The sequence below is a fragment of the Lemur catta genome, chromosome 15, assembly GCF_020740605.2.
Source record: "Lemur catta isolate mLemCat1 chromosome 15, mLemCat1.pri, whole genome shotgun sequence".
Lineage (NCBI taxonomy): Eukaryota > Metazoa > Chordata > Mammalia > Primates > Lemuridae > Lemur > Lemur catta.
Genome location: NC_059142.1, coordinates 23,906,589 through 23,922,952, shown reverse-complemented (window position 1 = coordinate 23,922,952; position 16,364 = coordinate 23,906,589). Strand labels below are relative to the sequence as shown.

Sequence of the window (16,364 nt, the reverse complement as noted above, 5' to 3'; positions counted from 1 at the left end):
TGTGTGAGTGGGGGTGGGGGGCAATAAAATCATGGAGCTTCAGGAAAACCCCTTCCTTTCCTGGTACTAGAGTGGGATTTGTTGGCAGAGACACGAGCGTGCAGATGGGCACTGGACACAGGCCCAGCGCTGGAAAGCCCTTAGTCTGATGGGATGTGTTGCTGACCTCAAGGAGATCCCAGTCTGAGAGGGGAAGATGATATGATCCTCCATCCAAGTCTGAGAGTGGAGGGCAATGGGGTCTCTTCCTTTAGGCATCTTCCAGTTTGGTGGAGGCAAGTTAGTGGGACAGAGAACAAAGAGAGCAGACCCAGCCCCCCAGGAATCTCCTAATCACATGAGGGCAACCTGTCAAGAACTGTGAAATGTTACCCTACTTGTAGGCTACCAAGTGAACCTGCTGTCGTTTCATGGGTGCTGCCAGAAAACATGAGACTCCTGGGTCGGAGACAAAGGACTTCATTACGCGTGGCATAGAAACATCAGCATATTTGTGTCAACTCCCCTTGCCTCGGTGTTCCGTGAATGTGACATGAATGAGTGCCAATGGATACCTGCAGTGGTTTGCATGACAAGAGAAACTCTGAGCTTAGGGAATCTGAGTCTTTTATAATGAGCAGTAAGCAAACCCGCTCTTTGCTCTGGGAAGAGACACAATCTCTAACTTCCAAGGTTGTTCACTATACAAAAAAAATTTTCCACCATTCATAGAAATCATATCTAGAGGACAAGATGAGGTCAGCAAAAGTAAAGCTATAATTTTTTATATTAAACTTTAACTTTTGAAATGAATAGTATAAATAGCTCATTAACTTCTAATATCCAGGTATAACACAGAGATGCAATATTAATTTTAGTTGAGCAATAAATATAATTTATAAGAAAAAATATCCAAGCCAGGCTTGGTGGTGCAAACCTTTAGTACTGGGGAGGCTGAGGCAGGAGGATTGCTTGGGGCCAGGAGTTCAATGCTGCAGTGTGCTGTGATTGTGTCTATGACTAACCACTCCACTCTAGCATGGGCAACACAGCGAGACCCCATCTCTAAATGACTTTTTTTAAAAAGAAAAAATATCCAATAAGAGAGTATGTAAGTGCTACTCAGTTGGGAATATCTGTAACAACATCTTACATTTGTATAGAGAAAAGGCATAGAGCCTCTTAAACTTTGAGCATCATGTCAATTAAGATGTAATTGGCTGGTCAAATATCAGAATGCCTGACTAATAATGGCTCAAACTTTATAAAATATATTAGCTTACTGAATAAGTCTGATGTTAAGGGGCTCCAGGATTTGTTCAGTGTCTTGATGGGGTTATTAAGGGCCCTTGCTATTCTCATCTTTCCTCTCTGCCTTCCTTGTCTCCTTTTGGTTACAAAATGGCTGCTGCAGCTCCAAACATTGTAGCCTCATGCAACTATGACTAGAGCAGGAAGAAAGGGGATGCATGGCAGAGACTTCTCAGAAGCTCTCCGATAGACTTCTCTTTGAATCTCATTGGCCAGAACTAGGGCACAAACCCATTCATACACCAACCAATGGCAAAAAGGGGGTTGCCAAGATTGGCCTAGACTAGTTGGTTGTAATGGGTACCTTTGATCAAGTAGGACTCATGGAATATAGTTATAAAACAATTTCAGTTTTGTCTCCTACAGTCCTTTTAAACCTGCTCAAGGGTTTCCCTTGTCCCTGGAGGATAACTCAGGCAGGCCCTATGACCTGTTCTGGGCACTCTCAGGAAACAGAAAACCCTGTGGTCACTGAAAATTGATATATGCTACATCTTTCCTTCCCCCGCCCTGCTGTGGCCTGCTGTGGCCAGTGGCATGCAAATAGGATGGTGTGGGGGACAGAAGATATGGTCCCTCTACCCTCGTTCCCTGCCTCTCCTTCCTCCTCAGCTCCCCAAACACTGGTCTTTCCTTGCCCCAATCCAGGCAGTTCCTTGGATCCAGGATACACTGAATTCTGGGGTTGCTTTTTCCTCTGCAATCCTCAGGATGCAGGATGGTCCACTTCCAGCTTCCCCTCCACTGAGGCCTGTTCATCTTCTAGGAGGCCCCACTGAAAAAGATCTTAGACAGTCTCTCTCCATCTTCCCCCTGACGAGTGGTCCACAGGAAACACTCCCACATTCCCTGCTCAAACTGTGAGAGGACCCATTGATTTCAGTATAGCTGTTCTCCTTTGTCCCTGCTGTGGAGCAGTTAACCGGCCTGTGTTTCACATTTGATTTTCCATGTCAGACTTCAGTCCACCGAGCCCCCTTAATCACAGGGGACATGTCTCCAGTTCTTTGAGTGGTTCCATCAAAGCCATACTGCTGCTTCTCCCCTTGTTGGGGTGGGGGAAGAGAGGAGAGATGGTGACATGTACTAGTTTCCTATTGCTGCCATAACAAATTATCACAAACTTAGTGGCTCATAACAACACAGCTATTCTTTTGTAGTTCTGCAGGTCAGAAGTCAGGAATGAGTCCTGTGGGGCTAAAACCAAGGTATCAGCAGGGCTGGTTCTTTCTGGAGATTCCAGAAAAGAATCTGTCCCTTGCTTCTTCCAGCTTCTAAAGACTGCTGGCATTTCTGGCTTGTGGCCCCATCACTCTAATCTCTGCTTTGGGTGTCATATCCCTTATTTCTGTAGTCACATCCCCCTCTGCCTCACAGTTGTGATTAGAGTTAGGGCCCGTTCTGACAACCTGGATAATCTCCGCATCTCAAGATCCTTAATTGTATCTTCAAAACCCCTTTTGCCATATAAGGTGACAGTCACAGGTTCTGGGGATCAGGAAGTGGCTATCTTTTGAGTCCATTATTCGGCCTACCACAAGACAAACAGCACAGCTGTAACATTCTCTAAATAAATCTTTACTAATCCTCTCCAAATCTGTAATCACCCAAATCTTCATTTACTCTAGGTGGGAGAGAAGTCTGAGAATCAAGGATAATTCCTAGATAAATTCTACATATGGTCTTTATTCCTTTTCTGGCTTGTTGCATCTATGGTGTCTTGAAGTCTTGGCAGAAGCTTTGATTTTAACTCTGCTATGATTGACTTAGACCTATCATGGTTCTCCCTCTGGGGTTGGGCCCGCATTCCCTAATTTCAAGGAACCACTACCCGTTACTTGAACAAAACCAGGATTCCGTTAGCAAGAAGGAAAAAGAAATGGCTCTTCTGTATGGGGGAGCCGGCCTCCAAGATGTCTCTCAGTGATCCTTGTTTCCTGGTACTCATGCACCCACGTGAAATATGGCAGATCTGGGTAACCAACAGGATATTGTAGAAATAATGATGTGTGACTTTTGAGGCTAGGTGATGAAAGATGTTATGGCTTCTGTCTTGTGCTCTCTTTGATCACTCACTCTGGGGGAAAAGCCAGAGGATGTCATGAGGATGCTCAGTCAACCCTGTGGAGAGGTCTGTGTAGTAAGGAGCTGAGGCCTCCTGCCCACAGCCGGACCAACTTGCCGGCCATGTCAGTAAGCCATCTTGGAAACCCAGCGAAGCCTTCAGATGACTGCAGACCTCACTGATATCTTGACTGCCACCCCATGGAAGACTCAGCTGGAACCACCCAGCTAAACTGCGCCTGAATTCCTGACCCATTGAAACTGAGATAACTGTGTGTTTACTACTGGTTTAAGTTGCTAAGTTTTGGAGTAATTTATTATGCAGCAATAGGTGACAGGTATAGGACCCACAATGTCTTTCAAAAGCACCTACTATGTACAAAGGCACTGAGCATGATTCTATCCTTGATTCCTTATAGCAGTTCTGTGGGATGATGACCCACATTTTACAGTTAAGCAAACTGAAACTTTGAAATGAGATGTGAGGCCGGGCGCGGTGGCTCACGCCTGTAATCCTAGCACTCTGGGAGGCCGAGGCGGGTGGATTGCTCGAGGTCAGGAGTTCGAGACCAGCCTGAGCGAGACCCTGTCTCTACTAAAAATAGAAAGAAATTATCTGGCCAACTAAAATATATATACAGAAAAAATTAGCCAGGCATGGTGGCGCATGCCTGTAGTCCCAGCTACTCGGGAGGCTGAGGCAGTAGGATCGCTTAAGCCCAGGAGTTTGAGGTTGCTGTGAGCTAGGCTGACGCCACGGCACTCACTCTAGCCCGGGCAACACAGCGAGACTCTGTCTCAAAAAAAAAAAAAAAAAAAGAAATGAGATGTGACTTACCAAAATCTCAGTTTCTAAGGTGTAAAATCAAATTTCAAATCCAGGCCTATCTTATCGTGCCTGACTCCAAAGCGCACTCTTGCTACTGTGCATTCAACAGTCAGCTCTGAGTTGCTACTGTATAAACTCAGATATCTTTTTCTTTTAATTTCCAAAGCACTTTTCATTAGTTTCTTTCAATTATCTTCTAAAGGCATCGAGACTATGGTTATTGTACCCATTTTATGGATGAGGACACATGAAAACTGAGGCTACGTAAGTTTAAGATCTTGCTTGCTACAGCCTCACTCTCACTGCCCCGACTGGGCTGGGAGAAGAAACAAGTAGCTTGCTATTCCCCTTCCCAACTTGGCTACTGTTCCAAACCCCCAGTGCTAGAGTCACCTTTCCAAGTGGTACTCCTAGCAGGAGAGCGGTAAGAGCTGAAAGGAGAAGGGTCATGAGCCCTGGGTGGAGGGCACAAGGAACAAGTTCAGTCTCCCCAGCCCCGAAGGATGTGTGTGCACATCAGTAGGGGTCTTAGTTGTCATCAACAGGAAAACAACCCTGGCTAAATTGAGCAGAAAAGGAATGCTCTGAAAAGTTATTGGATTGCCCACAGGATCACCAGGAAGGTAGGAGAACTAGGCTCCCCAAACAGGCAGGATGAAGGTGACCTGGGGACCCAGCACCACAGCTAAAATTCTACCACAGAACATGGATCATGAAACATTGAACTCCTGACTCCTGTCTCTATGGTTCTGGGAAGTAGGTATGAATGTTGCCAGGGCTGGCCCCATAATGAATTCCTTACTGCTTCTGGGTACCACCGGCTCCATGTCATGGCCCCAGGTGGGTGGGTCTGATTGGGTGAGCTCAGCTCACGTGCCCATGACCTGGCCAACAAGAGTGGGGCCTGCTGAGCTTCCCAAGGTGAAACCAGGCTCCTTCCAGGTGGGGAACTGCCAAGCAAGCACAAGGACTCAGACTCTATGCTGCACAATCTAAGCCTTTTATAGGTTACAGGCAGGATCTGCACAGGCAGGGGGAGAGAAGAAATCCACTTTTTTCACTGTACTTTTTTCTTCCAAATTCATTTTGGCTATAATTGACAGCAAACCAACTCAAACTAGCTTTAGAATAAAAGAGTGGGTGTACCCTTCCTCTGTCACTGCTCCATCTGTGTCTTCCTATTAATTAAGGTGTTCTCTGACCTAGTAAAAGTGTGAACACACAATTTTTCATTTCTTATTCAAAGCCCAGCTCAAATTCTATTCATTTCATTAAATTTTCCAAATGGAATGAGTGCATCTCTATCCAATTCTCCTTCAGAGTTAACAGGATGCCTATCACAGTTCTCTTTCATTTAACATGTATATTTAAATTCCTCTCCTATCCAGACTGGTCAAAAAATAAAATTTGTGTTTAACTGAAAAAGACCAAAAAAGAATTTATTGATTCATGTAATCCAAGGGTTAGCAAACAACAGGCCAAATCTGCACACACCCTATTTTTGTATGACCCTTGAGCTAAGAAGGGTTCCTATATTTTTAAAGGGTTGTAAAAAAGAAAACCAAAAACAAAGAAAAATATGTAATACGGACAGTATGTGGCCCTATAAAGCAAAGTCTGAGAAGGGCAGTGTGGTTGGTCTATTACCTGTCCCCTGTCTCCATTCTCCCTTTCTTCCTTTTAGTGAAAGAACCATCACTGGACATTCACAGGGCACATAACCACCGTCTGGAATGCACATGTTCAGCTTCCCTTGCAGCTAGGTGTGGCCAAATGACTAGATATGAGTGGAAGTGATGTTTGCAACTTCAACATTGTATCATTAAAAAGGAAGCAGGTTGATCTCACCTTCTCGGCTCCCCCTTCCTGCAACATGGGAGAGGACAAAGTTCTGGGAAGCCAGCATTGACCATGGAGGCAACTACAACAGCCCAAGGGAGCAATAAGATAGAAAGAACCCGAGTCCCTGGACAACTTCATGGGCAGAGCCACCTGCCTACTTTGGATCATCTGCCTGTCTCTGAGAGAGAGAAATAAACCTTTCCCTTGTGTGAGCCATGTTTTAGGTGGTCTTTTTGTTATATACAGCAGCTTAGCCTGGCCCTAACTAATAGAGGCAGAGGTGTGGCTGGCCTAAAGACAGCAGAACCAAGGGTTCCAGCATCCTCAGGGTCCTCTCTCCTCCCATCTCTGTGCTCTGTGTGCCAGCTTCATTCTCACCTGCTGCAGAAGGACTTTCTCTGTGTGATGGGAACATGGCCCCAGACCCACATCCCCAGAATCCTCACCATCTGATTGACAAAACAGCCTGTCCCTATAGCTCCAATTCAGAAAGCCCAGGGATGGCCTGTTTGGACTAGCTGAATCACATGCTCACCTCCTAGATCGATGGCTCTCTGTGGAGGGGAGAGAGGATTTTGCCTCCCAGGGACATTGTCCCCAGAGGACATCGCCAAATGCCTGGAGACATTTCTGGTTGTTATAATGGGGGTACAATTGGCACTTGGTGGGCAGAGGCCAGGGATGCTGCTAAACACCCTGCAGTGCACAGGACAGCTGCCCACAATAAAGGATTATCTGGCCCAAATGTTCATAGTGCCAGGATGAGAAACCCCAATTGGACCAATCCTATTAACTCTTCGAGAGTTATACAGACTGTGACCACTTGTCCTCACCTCCATCAGCACCACCTGGTCTAAGACACCATTGCTCTTCCCTGTGACTGCAATGGCTTAACTGTCCCCCTGATCTCACCCTCGACCCTGCAGTCCTTCCCCCACGCAGCAGCCTGAATTAGAGCATGTCCCTGCTCTGTCCCAAACACTCCAGTGCACTTTTCATCTCACTCAGAGAAAATGCCAAAGTCTGTAGAGCCACCTACAAGGCCCTGTGTGATATGGGACCCCATTTCCTCCCTGCCTCTTGCCCCACCTCTCTTTGTGATTCTTAGAATAAGCCATGCATGCTCGTGCCTCTGAGCTCTTGCACTGGCTGTTCCCTGTGCCAGAGCACTGTTCCCCTACGTAGCTTCAGAGCTCACTTCCTCACTTCTGTCAGGTCCCTGCTGTAATATCCCCTCGTCCTTGGGACCTTCCCTGACCACCTCGTAGAAAATTCCACGCACACCCTCGTTTCCTTGACTCTTTTGTTTTTCTCCCTGGAATTTATCACCATCTGACTTGCTATAGATTTATTTGTTCATCTGTCGTCTGTCACCCAGTAACATGTAAGTAGCCTCCATGAGGTCAGGGACCTGGGTTTTTTTGTTTATTGCTGTATCCTCAAGCCTACGATAGTACCTGGCACATAGTAGGTGCTCAAGAAGTATTTGTTGAATGAATGCATTGCTGTGCCCATGGGGATGAGGCACTATGATCTACTGCACGGTTAGCGTGGGGGATGGAGCAAGTTCTCCAGAGAAAGAGAGGGGCGTGGTGCTAGACACCTGCCAGGAGAATCACTGAGAGCCAGACCGACCCAGACCCGTGCCTGTGTTCTGATGGTCTGATACTTTCACAGATGTTATTCCTTTATTCCTCACAACTCTACAGAGAGATAGACTATTATTCCCATTCTACAGTTGAGAAACTAAGGCACAGAGAGGCTAGGTAGTATCTAATGGTCACATGGGGATTTAGGGCTAAACTCATGTCTTTGGACTCTATTGCTGAGTCTCTTTCATCCTCACCCTCCCATGCTCACTAAATACCAAGGGGCATGGCGCCTCCTGCTCCCCCCCCCCCGCATTCCCCTGAAGCCCCCACCTGGTCTGCCCAGTGAGGATAAAGGAATAATATATGTGAAAGTATTGGCCCTTGCTCGGCAGGGCAGTGCTTGCCTGCCGGGAAGGGTTAACAAGGAGTGTTTGTAGCAGCCGCTGTCTCCAAGGAGAGGAGGGGAAAGCAGAGCAGGGAGGCCGACAGCCACGCCAGGCTCCAGGGCGGTGGAGGGTGGGAGGCGGCCAGCTTGACCTGTCCAGCCCTGGGGAAGAGAGGAATGACCTCACCTCCACCCAACCCTGGGAGGTGGTGAACCCTGAGCAGACGGGGCAGCTGCGGAGTGAGGTCGCTAAACGGCCACCAAGCAGGGGAAGTTCTGGCAGGGAGTGAGGAATGTGGGGGAGTAGGGGCCAGGCCTGGCCCGGCGGCTGAAGCCAGCGGCAAGTAGCAGAGCTGGACGTCCTGGGCTCTCGGAGGGTGGAAGGGGAACCTCTGAATCAGGGAGAACCGGGCGGAGACCCAGCAGGTGGCAGGAGCAAAGAGGCAGCAGTGGGCGAGAGGAGGTGCCCACCTCATCCCCTGCTGAGAGTCTAGCCATGACCCAGCCTGGGGGGCACAGGAGGAGGCCTGGGACCCCGGGGCCCCCTGTGTGCAGCATCCGGCCCTTCAAGTCCAGCGAGCAGTACCTGGAGGCCATGAAGGAAGACCTGGCTGAGTGGCTTCGGGATCTCTACGGGCTGGACATCGACGCGGCCAGCTTCCTGCAGGTGCTGGAGACGGGCCTGGTGCTGTGCCGGCATGCCAACGCCGTCACCGAGGCTGCCCTGGCCTTCCTGGCTGAGGCACCTGCCCGAGCCCAGAGGATTCCCATGCCCCGGGCTGGCGTTTGCTGCAACGGGGCCGCCCAGCCAGGTACCTTCCAGGCCAGGGACAATGTCTCCAACTTCATCCAGTGGTGTCGCAAGGAGATGGGCATCCAAGGTAACTGCCCTGAACCCTCACCCCATCCCAGACCCCTTATCTTTCAGGGCATCCATCCCCTCTGGGAGGGCCCAGCCTGGGTCCTCCTTGCAGATTCGCCTTGGGCCAGCTCACCTCACTTCGTGCCTCATTTTCCCCATCTCACAGTAAATCCTCAATAAATAAATGTGTTGATGATTGATAAATGTTTGTTGATGATTCATTCAACAAACATATATCGAGTACCTCTTCTGTGTTGAGCACTGTGCCGGGCACTAAGAACTGAAAGGAATGAAACCCAGTGCTCAAGGAATTCATGGTCTAGCAAGAGAGACAGATGAGGAGATCTGTAAATTACAGCCCACTGTGATAAATGCTCAAAGCAGAGGTGTAGCGCCCCCAGGGGAGGAGACAGCGACCCCATGAGGTGGAAGTGGGAGCCGAGAGAGGCTGCATAAGGGAAGGAGATTTGGCTGAGTCTTGAGGAATAAATAGAAGTTTTGGGGGAAGAGAATTCTAAGCAGGAGGACCAGGACAAAGGCACAGAGCAGGTACTGTGTTTAGATGACTGGGAGAAGCCAGGGGTAGTGAGGAGAGAGCAGGGAGGAGGGAGGGGCCTCGTCATGCTGGGGCTTGTAGGACTTGGGAGTGACATGTCAGGATCCCTCATCTCGCTGGCCTCAGACCCAGGAGTGGGATGAGGCTAGATGTTGCGCCACCCTCCAGGCCAAAGGTGGTGGGGGAGAGACTGGGGAAGGGTTGGGCCTGGGCTACTGGCTGGTGGCACAGCAGTGGGAGCAGGACAGGAGGGCGAACACAAGCTAGTGTTTCATGGAGCACCTACGTGTGCCAGACACTGTCATCAGCTCACCCAGTCCTCACAACAACTCCATGAAATAGACTGCATCCCCATTTTACAGAGGAGGAACTGAGGCTCAGGGACCAGCTCAAGATCATGCAGCTGGTGGTGGGAGTCAGGACTCCAACATTAGTGGTTGGCTCCAGAGCCTGCACTCAACCCTGCCTGGTTAGACCTGGGCTGGGGGATTGGGTTCGAGGTACCTGGTGGATGTCTCAGGTGAGAGGCATGGGTGGGAAGTGGAACAAACTGCTTCCTGCTCCTGGTCCCATCCCAGCAAAAAGCTGAGTGGGGAGAGGGGAGGGGGGACTTAACCCTTCACTTGTCCCCACCCCCAGCCACTCCCGTGCCATGGCCGCCGGGTCTGCACCCAGCATCTGAGCAATTCTGCCCAGACCCCTCCTAGAGGCTGACAGACGGGACCCCAGGATCCTGAGACCCAAACCACCCCCCACGTCTGCCACCCCCATCCGGATGACTCCCGGGGCTTCGCCCCTCCCCTGCCCCTGGGAGGTCCGCAGGGGCTCATGTGCCCCCCACCCCCGCAGAGGTGCTGATGTTCGAGACGGAGGACTTGGTGCTGCGCAAGAACGTGAAGAACGTGGTGCTGTGCCTGCTGGAGCTGGGCCGCCGGGCCTGGCGCTTCGGCGTCGCGGCGCCCACCCTGGTGCAGCTGGAGGAGGAGATCGACCACGAGCTGCGGCGGGAGCTGGCCCTGCCCCCGCCCGACCCCCAGCCGCCCGCGCCCCCCACGCGCCAGCCCTGCCACTTCCGCAACCTGGACCAGATGGTGAGGGCTCCGGACACACCCTCGAGGCCCCTTCCTCCCCGCCCTCCTCTCTCCATCCCGCTCCAGCCACCCTGCGCTTGAGTTCCTGTCCCCACCGTGACACTAACGCACTGTGTGGCTTTGAGCAAGTCGCCTTCCACTCTGAGCCTCCACCCTAACCACAGGTAGTTTCTTATACTTTTTCTTTCTTTTTTCTTTGAAACAGAGTCTTGCTCTGTTGCCCAGGCTAGAATGCTGTGGCGTCAGCCTAGCTCACAGCAACCTCAAACTCCTGGGCTCAAGCGATCCTCCTGCCTCAGCCTCCTAAGGAGCTGGGACTACAGGTGCTGGCCACCAAGCCCAGATGATTTTTTTCTATTTTTAATATAGAAGGGGTCTGGCTCTTGCTCAGGCTGGTCTCGAACTCCTGAGCTCAAGCGATCCTCCCGCCTCACCCTCCCAGAGTGCTGGGATTACAGGCATGAGCCGCAGGTGTGAGCCGCTGCGCCCAGCCCCTAACCACATGCAGTAATGGCTGTGCCACTTATGAAGCTTTATTACCAAGCCAGCACGCTACACCTGCCTCGTTTAACCCCGGTGGGACGGTTTTCCAAAACACAGACTCTGGCACCCTCTGCGACACCCTGGTTAAAGTCTTAGCCACTACTTCGTGGCTGTGTGACTTTGGGCAAATTATTCAAGCTCTCCATGCCCAGCTTCCTCATCTGCAGCACGTGGGCAGTAACAGCACCCGCCTTCTATGAGTGCCATGAGTGTTAAGGAGCCAGCACATACAAAGTGCTTGGGACAGCGTCTGAACAGAGGGGGCGCTTCATAGCAGTTCACTCTCACTAACCCCATTTTTACCACTGGGGAAAATGGAGCTCAGGGGGAGTTTCTTAACCACTGCACTCCACCGCCCCCATCAGCTGACCACCCTCACTAGGGATGCTGGTCCGTAGGTCCATAGGTGGCCACTCCAGGTCTCGTTCTCTCTGTCACTTACAATCTTCTCTACTTTCTACTTGCTTCTTGGCCCCTAGTTTGATCTCTGCAGAAACCCTGGGGTGCCTCTGGGGACAGGCAGGCCCCCCATTTAGTTTGACCCAGGATAGGGGGGAACCTTGGGCACCTGGGCAGAGGAGAGGGCTTATCTCACTGCCATGTCCCACAGGTGCAGAGCCTCCTGAGCCACTGCACGTGCCCAGTGCAGTTCTCCATGGTCAAGGTGTCTGAGGGGAAGTACCGAGTGGGGGACTCCAACACCCTCATCTTCATCCGGGTAAGTCTGGCTGGGGGTTGAGGGGCTCCCAGCATCCTCAGCAGAGTAGCATTTCTTTCCATGGGACCTTGCCCAGGCCTGAGGACAATGACAGGAAGTCACCATTCACCCCAAGCCATCAGGCTTTAGAGCTCTCCTTCTCTCCCTGGGAGAATTCCAAGATATTCTGGCAAAGCTGGCAAGTCTATTCCCTCTTCCAGTCATGGCAGCCAGAACCACCACCCTCCATCACCTCCAATTTAGCCTAGTCTAGAGGGTGTCCCCAGGCAGAAGTGGGGTATGGAGAAGGGCACCCCCACTTTTCCACTCCACCTGCTTGCTGGCTTGGTCAGAGCAAGGGGCCTGAGAAGCCCAAGTCTGTGTTCAGTGCATGGCCCCAGCCCCATGGATCCCACAGTCTCCTCCGCTTTGCATGTCTGGCTGGGTACATTCTGCAGTGAGTAGTAGTACAGGTCTGAAATGTGCCCCAATACCTGGCTGTGCCTCACCAGCACCTGTACCCGAGGGGGTGGCTGGCAGCTCCAGGCATGGCCAAGCCCTTTCCTTGAGCACAGGCCACACCTGAGCCAGCTCCCTGGGTCCTCACCTGGACCTTGAGGCAATTGCCTTGTGGAGTAGGTAGGGGCAAGGAATGGTGGCCCCTCATTTCAACAGGAAATTGAAGCTTGGAGACTCTATGCGACTTGCCCCAGAGTGGAGTGGGGCTGGGACTCCCATGGGCTCATTCACACATATCATGGTGGCCAAGCCAGCAGCATTAGGTCCCCATTTCAGGTACAAGGATGTGCAGGTGCAAAACCCTTTCCAGCGAAGGGACAGAAAGGAGTGCTCTGGGTTACACGGTGCCTGTCCTTTAAGAGCCCTGGTGCAGTTGTGGGGCAACTTTCAGTTTGCCAGCCTGGCCCCCCACCCTTGACAACATGTGTTATCCAATGCCAGTCATGGAGGAGACTCAGGCTGCAAAAATATACACGCTCCCAGCCACACACGTGTACAAGGGAGTATCTGCGTGTGCATGAGTTCGTGGACGGGAGTATCCCCGAGTGTGTGCTGGAAGCCTGCAGGCTGGTCCAGGAAGAGGGGACGCCCTCCGCCCTCAACCTCACCCGGTTGCCCCCTCAGATCCTCCGGAACCACGTGATGGTACGTGTGGGGGGCGGCTGGGACACGCTGGGCCATTATCTGGACAAACATGACCCCTGCCGGTGCACGTCCCTCTGTGAGTCCCCTGAGAGTCCTCTTTCTGTGGGGCTGGTTGGAGAGGGGTAGCTCTTGGCCGGGAGGCCGGAAGCAGAGGTGGGAGGCAGGTCTGATCTCCAGGGCTAAGACGGGTACGGGGAGGGGCGGGGTGGCTGGAGGGCGGAAGACACCGTAGCTGGACAGTCACGGCGCAGTACTAATGTGAGCCACGAGATGGTGCGCAACACACGCAGACCAGTACTTGGTCAGGGTGCCTCCCCGCGGAGCTTAGGTCTGGCTCTGGGGCCCACAGTGGTGGCAACAAGCACGACTCGGAAGGTGCTTCCGAAATCTCCATCAGCACGTCAAGCCACCCCAAATAAGCATATTATTAACAGTTGTGGACCTGCCACACAAGTGCAGCTTTAAACAAGCCCCACAGCTGGGCCTCTGACCAGGAGTCCCCTAAATGCCCCCTATAAGGAAACTCTGGTGCTGCCACTGTAGGTCCCACTGTTTTTAATGTGGGACAAGAGGCAAGGGACGGCCAGGGGTGGGAAACAATGGACCCCATGTGCAGGAATTGAACCCTTCCCTCCTCTCCTTTTCCTGGGGGACGGTGTTGGCAGCACACAAGCCGGGCAGCCTCCTGAAGCCCCCCGCCCCACTGGTGCAGCACGAAGTGAGGGTGCAGGACGGCCCCTCGCAGCCCCAGCCTACGATGACCATCAGCCGCTCCCAGAGCCCACTGCCCCCCGTGGACTGGAAGACATATACTTCTTCAGGCCGAAAGCTGAGGCCCCCCACCGCCTCCTCACCCAGACCCCGCAGTGAGCGGGGAGCAGGGCTGGGGGTTCTCAGGTATGGGGGGTTCTCAGGGAAAGGCCGATTTTTCCTTTGGAGTCCACATTCTCAGGGGCCACCTCATTCCAAGATAAAGACAGCAGGTCCCCAGCAGTGCCCTTACCCCAACAAGACTTCAGGTGTTCTGAACTGAAAAAGCACCAGGAACTTTGGGCTCATCTGGTCCCTTCACATCCTTCCCATTTCACAGATGAGGAAGCTGAGGCCCAGACGGGGAACAGACTTACCAAAGGTTCTCTGCCTTATCCCCCAACCCCCACCAAGATGAAGCTGCTAGTGACCCCTGGTTGCCAGACCTCTGGTCTGGGATCACCCCTCGAAAGCTCTGACCCCAGGCCCGGACCAGGCTTCCTTCCATCTGCTACGCAGGGAACAAGGGAGAATAGACTGGAACAGTGGCCGCCACGTGTTTCATTCAGCATGAAGTCTGGCCGCCTTAGCATCTCCCTAGGGAAAGACCATCTCTCCCCAGAGCCAGGGGACTGCACTAGCCCACCCTGCCGGCCTCATGAGTCCCCCTTTCCAGTCTTGTGATTCTCCCTTTCAGGTGCCAGGAGAGGTCTCTCACCCCATCGCGGAGGCAGCCGCCAGCTGGGCACAGCCCACCCAGCACCCGATCCTCATACACCCGCGGGGGCCAAGACCCACGGCGTACCTCCTCCAGGAAGAGGGAGGACAGAGACCCCCCTGAACTCCCCAGGGGAAGGACTCCCACATCTTGGGTTCATGAGGAAAAAGACAGCCAGGAAATCACGGCTGGGACTCCGACTCCCCAAAGACTCCGAGCCCCTGAGGCCACCACCAGGGGAACATCAGCACAGGGACCATGTCCCCCGCCTCGTTCCTCTAGCCTCGCCAAGCCCCTGGGCCTCAGGCTGCCACTCTGGGATGAGGCCAAGGGTGCTTCCTCCCAGCTCAGGGAGCCAGCACCTGTGTGTTCTCCATGCCCTGTTAAAGGGCTCACCAAGATCCCCACCCGGCTGCCACCTGCCCGCCCCCCCACACCAGGAAGCAGCTTTCCAGGTGCTGCACGTGAAAGTCCCAGGACAGAACTTGGGAGAGGCCCCATCCCATTAAGCACCACTGGGGACCTGGCTGGATCCAGACATGAGGACTGCTCTGTGGAAGTGAGGCACAGGGACCAGAAGCCGGACATCCAGGACACAGCAGAGGCCGGAGAGCCCTGGGGCCTGGGCCCATGGGAGCGGGAGGGAAGGTACACTCCCCTGCCCCTGGGCAGCACCAGGGAGCAAGCCATCCACCACAGCCTTGAAGAGGAGACTTTGGCCAAGATGAAGCTGCTAGAGGTGGGGGGTGCCTGTCCCCAGGGCAGAGGGTCTGGGGTCATTCCTCGAAGTGGAGTCTACGTTCCCAGCCTGGGTGGGCGGTGGCCTGAGCCTGGGAGTGCTTACGACAGAGTCATCCAAGAACTGGCCCAGGGCCTCCCACCCCTCTTTAAAGTGGACCTAGAAGCCTGGAAGGCAGCCCCGACATGCTGCCCTAAGCCAGCTGGCACCGCGGGCCCAGGGAGCCCAAAAGGGAAGCTGGGAGCCAGAGAGCATGGGCCAAGGACAGAGGCAAGTGCCAAGAGCCTGAGTGCCAAGGGCACCAGCGCAAGGAAGGTCCCACCTCAAGGAGGGCAGGACTGCTCAGGCCCTACTGTGTCTGCCAGCCCGCCAGGCCCCGCACCTTTGCCCTTGAACCCCAGTTCTGACAAAGCCAAGGCATGTCTGGGCAAGGGCAAGAGAACACTCCGGAAACCCCAGAGGGTCCCATCCATCTACAAGCTGAAGCTGAGGCCCAGGATCCGGCCCCGGAGAGACCACAGGCCTGAGAAGCGGCCTTCGCGAATCCCCAAGCCACTGGCCCACCTCTGCCTGGGTCCAGCCAGGGCACCCCCCAGGGGCAAGCTCTTGAGGGCTGGGCGGGGCAGCAAGGGAGGGGAGGCTTCTCCAGTGGCTGGAGTGTCAGCAGGTGAGAAGAGGGAGGAACAAAAGGAGAAGAAAGAGCCAGCCGCCCCACTGGAGAGTGGCCCACAGCCTCTGGGGGGCCTGGGGCTGCAGCAGCTTGGCGGAGCCCTGCTCCCACCCGAGGAGGAGTCCTGGGTCTAAGGGCCTGAGGGTGCTGCAGATGAGCGCAGCAAAAAGGGCGCCCACGTTTCCACTGGATTCACTGCTGCAGGCCCACAAGACAGGGCCTGGGCCAGGAGGCCGGCAGAGGGTAAATACAGCCTCAATCTGTTCATTTGAGCAAAGGAGCAACCCATTGTTCCCACTCCCACTCCAGAGGAAGGCCAGGGGCGGTGGGGCCCCTCCCCAGAACAGCTCCCCAAACTCCTGGCCTCTGGTCTCTAGCCATGCCCCTCATTTCTGCAAGTCCTGTAAGTTATTAAACACATGTGGGTCTGTCCTTGACACCCCAGCTTCTTGAGTCTCTCACTCTAGGACTGTGGTGGTGCAGAAAGGAGTAGCTTTCAAATGTCATTCCACTGGAGGGGACAGGGAATGGGGACAAGTGGGAGGGAATGGGGCTGAGACCGTTGGCCTCTC

At 53.3% G+C, this 16,364-nt stretch overlaps 1 protein-coding gene across 1 annotated transcript; it reads left to right on the top strand.

The window, feature by feature from the left end:
- The first annotated feature begins 8,087 nt into the window (after positions 1-8,087).
- GAS2L2 (growth arrest specific 2 like 2) lies at positions 8,088-16,220 on the top strand. Its single transcript, XM_045525508.1, has 6 exons — positions 8,088-8,883; positions 10,270-10,511; positions 11,665-11,772; positions 12,895-12,991; positions 13,581-13,812; positions 14,363-16,220. Exons 1-6 carry the CDS (start codon positions 8,499-8,501, stop codon positions 15,924-15,926), a joined length of 2,628 nt encoding a protein of 875 aa, XP_045381464.1. The 5' UTR covers positions 8,088-8,498; the 3' UTR covers positions 15,927-16,220.
- Positions 16,221-16,364: the final 144 nt, after the last annotated feature.

Coding starts and splice junctions, on each gene's coding strand:
- GAS2L2 (XM_045525508.1), top strand. CDS start 8,499: ATGACCCAGCCTGGGGGGCACAGGAGGAGGCCTGGGACCCCGGGGCCC. Junction 8,884..10,269: donor CAAGGAGATGGGCATCCAAG/GTAACTGCCCTG, acceptor CCACCCCCGCAG/AGGTGCTGATGTTCGAGACG. Junction 12,992..13,580: donor CTGCCGGTGCACGTCCCTCT/GTGAGTCCCCTG, acceptor CGGTGTTGGCAG/CACACAAGCCGGGCAGCCTC.